The 12755-nt window shown below is 36.6% G+C and overlaps 1 protein-coding gene across 7 annotated transcripts in view; it reads right to left on the bottom strand.

Annotated features, from left to right (window-relative positions):
* LOC124238625 (PMS1 protein homolog 1-like) overlaps positions 1-12755 on the bottom strand; it is an 83817-nt gene that overhangs the window by 55716 nt on the left and 15346 nt on the right. For all 7 annotated transcript variants that reach the window (XR_006888344.1, XM_046659795.1, XM_046659799.1 and 4 more), the window contains one exon: positions 9387-9489. Coding sequence is in view for 6 of the 7 variants with exons in the window: in XM_046659795.1 (XP_046515751.1) it covers positions 9387-9489 (103 nt within the window). In the remaining variant the exon portion in view is untranslated. The remainder of the gene's footprint in view (positions 1-9386; positions 9490-12755) is intronic.

The following is a 12755-nucleotide window of genomic DNA, read 5'->3' as shown; positions in this document are numbered from 1 at the left end:
ATTTCTTACTGTGAATCAGAGTCAAAAAGGCTGAAAGTTGCTACAATAGGTCAATCAGTGATCTGCTAACAGCAAAGTGGAAAAAACACAAAGAAATGGCAATCATGAAGGAAATGTAAGACTTAGAAAGCCTAGAATAAAATCAGGAGTTCCAGGAAGAGAAAAAGAAACAAATGGAGATGTAATTAAATAAATAACAGAAGAAAATTCTCTTGAGTTAAAGGTTCGAGTGCAGATTCCAAGAGCTTATTGCATTACAAGTAGGAATATTTAAAAAAAAAAAAAAGGCACCACATTTCACTGGAAATCCTAAATTTTAAGGACAAGGAAAAAATTGTACAAACTTCCAGACAGAACAAGTTCCTTGTGAAGAAAGATCAGCACCAAATTTCTTACCTATAACACCAGAAGACAGTCTACAAACTATTGAGGGGTACCTAAGAAACCTACACCCAGTCAAGATACGTACAAGGGCAAAATGAACACACTTTTGGACTTGCAAGGATTCCGAAGTAAATCACCCAAGTATATCTGATGAAAATAGTGGAGATGAACACTAACCAAATGACAATTACATGAAAACAGACTTCATGACAAGAGAAGATGAGAAAATAATCTTCACAAACAAAGACTCTTAAGAGCTAAATGTAAAGAGAAGATGACAATGTGGCCTGCATTTGCAATGTAACTGTTAAATAAGGATTCCTGAAATGAAACAGAGATGATGTAGGGAAAAGCCTAACAATAGCCTGGAACTCAATGTTTTTTAAACTATTAGTAGTAATTAATACTGGACAACTGGAGTATCGGGCTCGGGAATAAAACAAGATAAAGTGTACAGGGCCCTATGTAACCTTGACTACGGCAATCTCCTTTCCTACCAATGTCCTTCCTCCTGCTCCTCCAACACTCCAGACTTATTTCTACCTCAGGGCTTCTGCACATGTTCTTTCCCCTACCCTTTGCGTGGCTAATTCCTTTATCGATCCTCAGATCTCAACCTAAGCATCATCTTTTTAGACAATCCATGCCTGAATGGTCTATCAAAGGTTGTTTCTCCCAAACTGAAACCATGTTTTATTTCTTCCTATAAATTATCAATATTTAAAAAGACTTGTATCTGCCTCCCCTCTTAGAACACAAGAAGCATGAGAGCAAGTGACTGTCTACCATGTTTGCCATTACATCCCCAGCACCTCAAACAATGACTAATAATCTGTAGGCATGTAACAAAAAATTCTTGAGAGGGCAGCTCAGTGGTGTAGTGGTTAAGTTAGCCCGCTCTGCTTCAGTGGCATGGGGTTCGCAGGTTCGGATGCTGGGTGCAGACCTAGCACTGCTCGTCAAGTCATGCTGTGGCAGCATCCCACAAAAAACAGAGGAAGACTAGCACAGATGTTAGCTCAGCAACAATCCTCCTCAAGCAAAAAGAGGAAAATTGGCAACAGATGTTCACTCAAGGCCAATCTTCCTCACCAAAAAAAAAAAAAAAGTTTGAATACATGAACAAATGAATGAATGCACAGAAGAACAAAAACAAGAGAAATAGGTAATAAGAATAAACCCTGTATTTAGTTATAGGATACATGGTATTTTTGTAATTTTGAAAGAGAATTTACTAAAATATAGAAAAAATAAAACAAGGTAAGGGAAAAAAAGATATTTGTGGAAAGGACCAGAGGTAAAGCTGTATTTCTACTTTGCTCACATGATGTTTTTCTGCTTCTTTTCTCTTGATCAGGTGCTTCATTACCAACAATTACAAAATTTTTTTTGCCTTCCTCCAGCTTTATGTAGGTTATTTCCTTGGCCTAAGTGCACACGTCACTTCCACACTCAGAACTAAAGTCCTTGGAACACCGTGGTATTCCTCACTGGTCACACTGTGGTGCTACTATTCTCTGCCTTAGGAAAGTAAATAGGTCACCGTCAAGCTGTGAGGTAAAGTTGACAGAGGTCAAGGAGTGCATGCGCTCAGCGATCAGAAGAGGCATGCACTCTAAACAGGAGTGAACACTCACACCAGAATCCACATTAGACACTATTCTCAGAGCTCTCTTACACCTTCTTCTCATCTCACTCTATGTTCTCTAGATATCCCCTCCGCTGCCACAGCTTCAACTACCACCCATATGCCAAGGATTCTTTTATCAAAGCTGTAAGAAACACCACACTTTCATGAACCTCTAAAAAAGAAAAAAACATGCCAATTAAACCATGACACAACGCCTTAACACGGTTTTCTGAAACACATAAACTGGTCATACCAGCCTCTCATCTTTTTGAAATTTCTTTTATCTAGCCCCACAGATATTCCAATTTTCTCTGGTTTCTTCAATTCCAACACTTGGCATTTGATAGCAATCCTTTTGCACGTAACACAGCTTTATTTACTTGTGGCTATTTTCCCTTTTTTGGGTCTCATAAGCATTTGTTTGTTGCTTTGCAAGAAAATATGAAATTGTTTATTCCTCCAATGAATGCATAAATCACCAGTAATACAGAAAATTCCCTGTCCAAAACAGATTTGGGGAGGCCATTAATTATAAGCCACAACTGTTTTTAGGGATGTCAAAATGTGACAAAAGGTGCATCTTAGAATTGACTAGGATATGTATCTAAGACCTCCAGCATCGAGTTACATATAGATGTTTATTCAACATCATCAGCCCTCCTCACAGCCCGAAGACACCTCCAATCAATCACACCCAGACCTCACTATCTTCCTCCTTCAGTCTGATACCACACCTTTCCTCACTTCTCATATAACGCTGACATCCAACAGCTTCCAAAGGCAGATACTCTAGATTTAATTGATTCATCCCTCTACCTCATACTGTCAATATCGCGTAAGTCATCTAGGTCTATCCATTCTACCTCAGAAATCTCAAATCTATGTCAAGTCTCTTCCCTTCCCTCAAACCTTAATTCAACATAACATCTCTTACACAGTAAGACACAATTTATGGTAGGAGTCATAATGTTCTACAGGTTAATTTTGTAAATAACATGATATTCATCTTCTACCTAAAAAGTTTCAATAGCTCACTGCTGGTTGCAAGAGATACAAACTTCTTAGCATAATATAACAGGCTCTTCATAATCTAACATCCAAGCTATCATATTTAACCTAATCTCCTGCATCTACTACCTCCAAACGCTGTCACTGAACTCTACGTCATTCTTAGTGTGCCTTTTTTATCTACTTTATTGAGGTTTTAGCTATACTTCTTTGTATTGTTTTTGTGGTACTCTAGAGATTATGATATACGTTCTTAAAGTATCACAGTCTACCTTAATTACCATAAAATGAATTATACTTCACAATGCAACAACCTTGAAACAATGTAATTCCACTTACTCTCCTGTCTTTTGTAATATTTTGTCCTGCATTTCTATACATTATAAACTCCACAGCATATTGTTCTGTATACATGTATTGTTTTTGAGGAAGATCAGCCCTGAGCTAACATCTGCTGCCAATCCTCCTCTTTCTGCTGAGGAAGACTGGCCCTGAGCTAACATCCATGTCCATCTTCCTCTACTTTATATGTGGGACATCTACCACAGCATCGCTTGATGAGCGGTGCCAAGTCCGCACCCAGGATCCGAACCGGCAGACCCCAGGCCACCGAAGCAGAACGTGCAAACTTATCTGCTGCGCCACCAGGCCGGCCCCTTGTTCTGTATGTTTTTGTAAAATAAATTTTTAAAAAATTTAGTCTTTTAATTTTTTCCACATATTTAACTTTTCCAGTGCTTTTATTTTCTTCCTGCAGCTTCAGGTTGTCATCTGGAATCACTTCCCTTCAGTTTAAAAACCTTCCTTTAGTGTTTCTTATAGTTTCATGTAGTGCATGTCTGCTTGCAATGAATTTTATCAGCGTTTAGTTGAATGAAATTGCCTTTATTTTGTCCTTATTTTTTAAAGGACATTTTTGCTGGATACAAAATTCTAGGTTAATTTTTTTTAAACACTTAGAAGATGTCATTCCATTCTCTTTAGGCTTCTGTTTCTGATGAGAAGTCAGTTGTCATTCTTATTATTGTTCCCCTGAATGTATTTTTTTCTCTAGCTGCTTTAAGATTTCCTCTGGTTTTCAGGAATTTGATCATGATGTGCCTAGCCGTGGTTCTGTTCTTATTTATTCTTCTTGGGGTTCAATGAGTTCCTTGGATCTGTGGCTTGAAGCTTTCAGCAAGTTTGGAAAATTCTCACGTTTTCTTTTCAGACTTTTCTTCTGCTCCATTCTCTCTTTTCTCTCCTCCTGGGATTCCAGTCACACATATGTTAGACTGTCTAATGTTGTCCCACAGATTTCTAATGCCCTGTTGTCTTTCTTCATTCTATCTTATCCTCTCTCCTTCAATTTACATAATTCCTGTTGACTTGACTTCAAGTTCACGAATCTTTTCTTCTGTTATGACCAGTATGCTGCTAAGCCCATCCAGACACAGTACTTTTTTAATTCTATAATTTTCATTTGGTTCTATTTTAGAGCTCCATTTCTCTGCTGAAATTCTCCACCTTCTTACTGATTTAGACTATCCCTTCCTCTAAATTCTTTAACATAAACAGCTGTTTCAAAAGTTCTTGTCTGCTAATTCAAACATCTAAGTCATCTGTGAGTTTGGTTATATCAAGATTATGGATCTCACTTCCCTCTCTTCATGCCTCTCAACATTCTTATTTTTGCCAGACATTGTATATAAAAGAGCAATAGATACTGAAGTAGATATTATTTTCCGCCAGAGAAGGCACTTCATTTCCTCTGTCAAGCAGCTAGAGTGACAAATGAAACTCTTCAACATAATTAGGAGTTTAACTGGGTTGGAGCTGAGCTGCTCCTTTATTCAGTTTCAGTTAACTTCCAGTTTCAAACGTCTTGAGGATGGAGTCAGGTCTCTTCCTCTACTAAGGCTTTGGGACCTAAGCACTGAAAGACTTTAAGATCTTTCTTTCTCTAGCTCAGTCCCAACTTTCTTCATCACTGTTTACTCAGCAAAATTCCTGTCGAGATTTGACATCTGGGGTGAATGAGCTCTGTGTTTGAGGATCCCATCTTCCAACTGTCTCATCAGCTCACATGTGGCTATCAAAACTTCAGCTGGTTTCTCCTCGGGCCATAAAAGAGCTCTTGTCTATAGCAGGCTTGCTCCTTTGCCTGCCTATGCCTCCAGACTCAGTTAATACTCCCATGGAAGCAAGTGGCCACCAGTCTCTTCTTGTCTAGGAAGGGGTCATCTTTTTCTTTAACTTAGTTCATTTAAAACTTCTTTGTGACACAGTTTTTCGATGGGTTTTTTAAAACTGAAAATTTTAAAAATTATGTGTTTTGTCCCCTCATCACTACATTAGAGAGCAATGGTCTCTTGAAATCTACATCCATCATTCTTCTCTTGTTGAAAGGGTATACTCTCACTCCTTCTTACCTACCATCTTCAAACTCAAATGTTGTTTTCTGAAACTCACTAACCTTCCTTTTGGCAGCCGGTGGCTTCTTTTTACTATCATTACTTATTTACTCATCTGTGTTCTTCACTAGTGAGTTCCTTTTACACATCTGTGTTCTCCACCAGTCTGCAACAAATATAATGATATATACCATAGCTGTGGACAGAAGGTGGGAAGGAAGGCAGGCAGAAACCACAAGGGCAAAATATAAACATGTTTATGAAAGGAAAAGATATATGTTGCTTCTCAAATATATGTTATGTATCAAAGACCACACTACACCTAATCTGTATATTAACTGATAAATTATTTCTTCAGCAGCTAAAAGTATTCTCAGAGCAAACTGAGAATTACCAATAAGCCAAGAATTACATATGTTTGAATAAAATTTAATGATGGAAAACTACTGATTCCAAACAAAATGTGTATCCTTAAAAAAAAAGTACCAAGTAATATTGGCGAGTAGGGAGAAGGCCCTAGCGTCCTATCATATTTTACAAGAGAAGTGCTCAGCTCTCTAACTTTAGCACATTCTACAAACACCAGAACTAAATTGCTGTCCTGTCATATGCTCTGTTATATTTTTACAGGACCCTATGTTATGCCATTTATAAAGGGAGCTATTTATTTATATTCCTAATGTAAAGAGGTATGGTGGCTTGAATATATAGAAGTTTTCCTAAACTATTTAATGAAAAAGTGCCATTCTCAAGATGAAAAAAATCTTTCAATACATGCACAATCACACATAGCAGGGATTTACCAAGAAGAGGAAGCTCTCTCTGCTTTAATAATAGGGTAGGGAAAGGAAATATCTTGATCAGAGTACTTTAAATATACCACTTTTGATATCTGAGAAATTCCTAAGGTGGAAGGAAGTATTGGAGGTGTTAAAAGAATATGTCCAGAAGGGTAAATCAATTTAGAAAGCTTAAAACTGATTATCTAGGGGCTAGCCCCATGGCTGAGTGGTTAAGTTTGCGCACTCTGCTTCAGCGGCCCGGGGTTTCACTGGTTCGGATCCTGGGCACAGACCTAGCACCACTCATCAGGCCATGCTGAGGCGGTGTCCCACACAGCAGAACTAGAAGGACTCACAACTAGAATATACAACTGTGCACAGGGTGGCTTTGGGGAGAAGAAGGAAAAAAAACTGATTAGGGTAAAGGGATAAAAGTGATGACTGAAAAAACATATCACCTAAAATAATTTAGTCAGGATTCTTGGCAAAAGAATTTAAAAGCTGGAGACTTATTCTTACATTTCTTGTTAATTTTTTTTTTTTTTTAAGATTTTATTTTTCTCCTTTTTCTCCCCAAAGCCCCCCGGTACACAGCCGCATATTTCGTTGTGGGTCCTTCTAGTTGTGGCACGTGGGACGCTGACTCAGCATGGTCTGATGAGCAGTGCCATGTCCGCGCCCAGGATTCGAACCAACGAAACACTGGGCCGCCTGCAGCGGAGCGCGCGAACTTAACCACTCGGCCACGGGGCCAGCCCCAATTTTCTTGTTAATTTTTTAAATATCTTAAAATAGAAGTGAACAGAAGATCAGGGTAATTTAAAACGACCTATTGTTAAACACATAAGTCATTTTAAATGGCTACATTAATCCATAAAACCAATACCTACACCACGAAAAACCAGAATGGGAATCTCTAGTAAACTCTTTTTAAACATTTTGAAACCTGTTTTTTAAAGGAGTAACAAATTTTCCAATGCCTACAAAAGATTTTGTGGTAAGCTGTCTCTGCACCTACAGTCAGGCAGTCTACAGGTGTCATCCTATCAGACGATAAAGGAGTAACCGCTAAGCAAGGATGTTCACACCACAGCAGAAATTAATCTACAAGAACCCTAAATGCACAGGTATTAATTAGGATGGCTGAACTGCAGTTTTATCTTACACAGAAAACATTTAAATGGAAGCTGAATGACAGCTGGTGGTGAAATGTGAGTCTGTGATTCAATCACTCAAAAAACTATCAGCACAAAGGCAATATAAATGTAAAAGGCTTTTGGAAAGTGTTTGTGATTTCTGTAAGTCCACTTAGAGCATTCTAAAACTAAGAGATTGATTTTTTGTTGTTTTCCTAGCCAATCAACTATAATTAGGAGAAAAAAGTCAGTTACAAAAGAAATTACTAGTTTCACAACTACTGACCTTCCAAGTATGTTGTTTCTTAAGGTAAAAGGAATATGCTAAAGAAAATAAAGTTCATTTAATGCCTGTAGAAATTCCTTAATAAGCATACTTGTCTCACTCACTAAAAGCAGAAGACTTAGGTAAGCAAGAAAAATCAATCAGCAAAAGAGCAAATATCAGAAGGACTCTATATTTAAGGATTGTTACTTTATAGTTCTCAGGGAGATGAATATGGAAAAGCATGAGACATATGAGGGATGCAGAACCACTGGCCATCCAGATTAGACTGGCTACTACTAAGATAAAAATAAATACATTTAAGTTTGATAAGGTGACTCAATTACTTCAAAGTATTCTATGGGAAATCCACCCAAATATCTCCTAATGGTTTCCTAATTTGAACTCCTAAGAACTGGGGTCAGAACATTCCTGGAGAGGGACCACATTTAAAAATGCCTTCTTTTTGTCTTAACCTTCAATACATAAAAAAGAAAAATAATCATAATCTATTATATTAATTAAAATATGCATAATATTATTATATATCAAATTAAACAGCTATTAGATGAACTCATTTTTATTAACTGAATAAATGAGAAAAATGTTAGTGTGTTTTCTTAGGAGCTCCTATTATTTTCTTTCCCCTATGTGGTTACCAAAATATTAATTCTTAACAGGCAAAAGTAATCAGTAAATAATTTGAGGATTTATAAAATAAGAGAAAGAATGAGAGAATCTGGTATCAGTATTAAGATAGGAGAAAATAAATTTCAATCAAGAAAAAGAGAAATCATTTGGGAAAAAATCCAATAATTTAACATTAAAACTGGAGGGAAGAAACCACAGAAAAAATACAGTACTTTGATAAATTACAATGAGGGACTACAAAATTAAAAATAAATTTATAGTACAAATTGGAGAAGAAGAGGGCAAACAACAACAAAACACAAGTCCCTTTTCAGATCTAATAATTCTTCTGAACATGACTCTAAAGAGGTCATACCTTGAATATTCTCTCAACTTTAAACATCCCATTAACAGAAGTTAGCAGTATGAAAAAGATTAAAGGAGATATGTGAAACTCAAGCCTGAAGAGATATTTTTTCCCTTGGAAGTAAACAGTAGAGGAACTTAAAAATATAAGACGTCGATTAAAATACAATAAAATTACATAAGTGTATAAAACACTAAAAAACTAAATGACAAACAGCCACACTAATTAATATATTTATTTGCTTCAAATAATACAGAAAAGGAGGAAGTGGGTGAGAGTATTAGACTGAAACAACATTAGCAACGAGTTAATAAAAATTGTTAAAACTGAGTGACGGCTACACTACTCCATCTACTTACGCATATGTTTGAAGTTTTCCACAAATAAATAGATTTCAAATTATTTATTTAATCATAATATCTTGATGCTATGGTTTATTACCATGATTACCAAATCAAAAATGTTTTACGTATTTCAATAAAATATTATCTGTCATACATAAAGACACTAGTGATCTAGCAATAGTAAAATAATTGCTCTTACAGTTTTTACAGAAGAGTAACTAATCCATGCTGTTGTCCAAAGTCTTCCACACAGTTCCTCTTGAGAACAACTCTAAGTATTTACGAGATTGATGGCTAAAGCAAAGGGTGAATGTTCACCTGCAAGTTAACTAGGCATTACTAGGACCGAGCCTGAAGCAATACATTTGAATTTAAGTAGTAACAATTTTTTTTAGATAAGCAATTAAGACAGAAAATGCAAAGAACGCCACAAAGCTACCCTCTTACCTTGACCAAGATGTGAAGGTTTTTGAGAAATTATGTGGCCACTACCATCTAAAACATACTGGGTGCTAAAATTATCAGCAGCCGTCCTTGTAATAATTGAGACCTAGAATAATAAAAAAAAACCTCTAATAAAATTATGATTTTTGAAATTGCAGTGGGCTCATTATCAAAGTAGATTTAAAATAATCATTCTATATTTATTAAAGATTTTAAAAAGTTTTACTTGATAAGTTCTTATGACCACTTCTCTTGAAATATTCCTTAGAGTTACACTAATAAGCAATAGGCCAGCTTCTACTTTTTTTGTTGCAAATTACTGATTTGTGTTTTGAGTATTTCACTTTAATTTTAAGACACTTACACAAATCAGTATACCCGAAATCACTATTTTTATTATATGACTTACATCTGTAAAATCAAATACTTCAACTGTATTAAGGCAGCTTGCCATTAAGACTACTTCCATAAATTTTTTTTTGAGGAAGATTAGCCCTGAGCTAACATCTGCCGCCAATCCTCCTCTTTTTTGCTGAGGAAGACTGGTGCTGAGCTAACATCCGTGCTCATCTTCCTCTACATCATATGTGGGATGCCTACCACAGCATGGCTTGACATGTGGTGAGTAGGTCCACACCCAGGATCTGAACCCACGAACCCCGGGCCACTGGACCAGCCCCAAGACAATTCCCATAAATATGCTGGTAAACTGAATAATCCTTTTGTAATGTAATCATTCCCTCCTTTACATTCTGTATAAAACGGCACTTACGTATTTCAAGTTAATGGTTCAAAAGAATAAAAAAATATCAATCATACACATACATATCTATGGGTGATTTTTTCTTAAATCCAAGCTTTGAACTCATTGTTTAAACATAAATTTTTTATTAATTAAAAAAACCTTAGCATTAGAACACGTAAGTATAAGAAAGGATTTCATTCAGCATGAAAATGTTTCCATAAAAATATAAAATTCGGAATGTGTGTACTCTGCGCTACCCTTACCCTCAGCTTTCTGTTTCCCTACCTCATGAGATTAGCAGGAGAATATAATAGCAAACCATACCATTGTCAGAAAATACCAGAGGTGAGGAGTGGGGATGCTGGCAAGGAAAGCAGGGTGGACTCAGAAAAAGGTAGCCTCCTCACACTTCTGGTGAGCAACGATGACCCAAAATTGGGAGCAACCTTTCTTGCCCATCCCTGGACTTAGCAGAGTTGACTATCTTAAAATCAACCTGTATCATTTAGGAAGAAGCTGCAAAGACCCAGCTCTACTGCTGGAACTCACCTGGGTCCAGTTGGGTCTACATTTGATGATTCTGTCACGCTGTCTTAACCATTCACTGATTTATTGTAGGCCATATGGCTCTATGGAAGATGCGGGTACCATGCAGAGAATTACCAGAATCACCAAGAAAAAATATGGCTTCTCTAGCTCACAGTACTAGTAGAGTCTAGTAGATTCTCTCTGAGGGTGACATCCATAAAATCCTTTTTAGGGATATTGCCTCAACCTACTATTTCTGTGATAACTACTCCCCAAAAAAGCTGTACCTAAACCAAGTTGTGAGCCTCTGTATACTCTTAAGTGATTATTCTACTTCTTCCAAAAATATACTCTGTGGATCAAAAGTTGTATAATTTAAAAAGTTGGCTTGATAACTAACCTTAATCTTTCTACTACATCCCAACTCTGTTGTGTCAAATAGTGATTTCTTCTAGTAACGTTTGTACAAAAAAAAGAGGACAGAAATTGCTAGAGATTTCCTTTCCTGTCTCTAATTTAATTACTCCATGATTGTCCCTTTAAAAACAATTCTACATTTAACCAACCACTTCTCCAAAATGCCAAGGTCAATTGAATTCTATTTCTATTCTCCAAAGAGCCAGCCACCTGACTTAAAGTTGGTGTCACTGAGCAAAGGCAGCCCTGGAACTCTGAGTTCTAGTACTAACTCTGCCAGCGATTTGCTCGATGGTCCTGAATAAATGATTACACTATCATCTTTAAGGGGAGGGTGATGATAAGATGAAGATGATGCTAATACTTTATAAGGTTACATGGATTTTTGCTGTAACTACTTCAAAGCATTTTACAGATACTAACTTGTTCATTCTTTAAACACATTAGTGAACAGTAATACTGCAGCTTAGATGAACAAACTGAAGTACTAAAAGGCAAAAGAGGACCTTAGTGGTTACAGTGTAATATTTATGTTAAGTAAAAAAATATAGAACACAATATTGTTTTCCAACACTAAAATTTTTTAAATTACAATGTATAGAGCTCCATGAAAATTTATTTAAATCGGAAATGCTTTGCAATTCACTGCTAAAGACAGTGAAGGATAACACGCATAAGCATGTTTCACAAATTCATGAAATACAGTGTGTTCCTCAGAGGAAGGAATTGTATTTCAAGAGCTCACTTCATCATATGACCCTGTGTCCTGGGCAGGAAACCTTTTTTTGGACCAGGCACAGGTTCAGAATGTTTTAGCTGTGCAGCAGCTAGCATTTGAACTTGCAGTACCTCCATCAGAAGCATCTCTAATACTGCAAATTATTACTGGTGCTTCCTACCAGAGACAGTGAGGAACTGTGACAGTGAGTGAGTCCAGTGTGTCAAGAGAAGAAATAGAAACTTAAAGAATTTTGAAAAGAGAAGTTTATTTTAAAAGAAGTTTTAGAAGTCTTTACAGAACCTTAGAGGTTATATTAGCTATCAGTTATTAAAAACTGACTCTGGTCCAGTTACTGAGTTTCAAGAAATTATAATACTATTAGAAAGTTAAAATTACATAAAAGCATTTAAACTTCAGATAAGCACAATTTTTCTCAATGTTTTAGATAAAAAGTAAATTAAAAACTTAGGAAATATCCTAGAAATTCATACAAAAAAATCTTCCCTTGACAAAAATTCATTTTAGATAATTATGTTAAAGGGATTTTTAATTGTTTCTTTTTTTTGCTAACTTTTAGATGAACACTTGGGCACAGAAACAAGAGTCTGAAAACTAACGGTTGTCAAGATTCAGGTGAAATATGGATATTGCCTGGATGACTGAACTGTCTTTTCCTTTCTGCGTATGAGTATGCCTGCCTGCCTGCACACAATTGAACACTTATATTAAGCACTCTGACTTCAGAACCTTCTCCCTGATACTCCACTGTGGGAGACTAGCAACAGGGGATCTTGGTCCCCGCTTTTCTCCTCTCAACAGAGTTCTACCACCTCTGAGGAGACTGCATTTAGGAAGCAAGATATCCCAGATGCTTCAAAAACTCCTGTGCTTAACCACATGGCTACGAGAGACAGAAGAGGTCCCCTACACTGGAGCAGGAGGCAGGGACCATCAGAATAAT

Source organism: Equus quagga, chromosome 4, assembly GCF_021613505.1.
Source record: "Equus quagga isolate Etosha38 chromosome 4, UCLA_HA_Equagga_1.0, whole genome shotgun sequence".
In the NCBI taxonomy this organism is placed as follows: Eukaryota; Metazoa; Chordata; class Mammalia; order Perissodactyla; family Equidae; genus Equus; species Equus quagga.
This window is presented reverse-complemented; position numbering and strand designations above follow the sequence as displayed.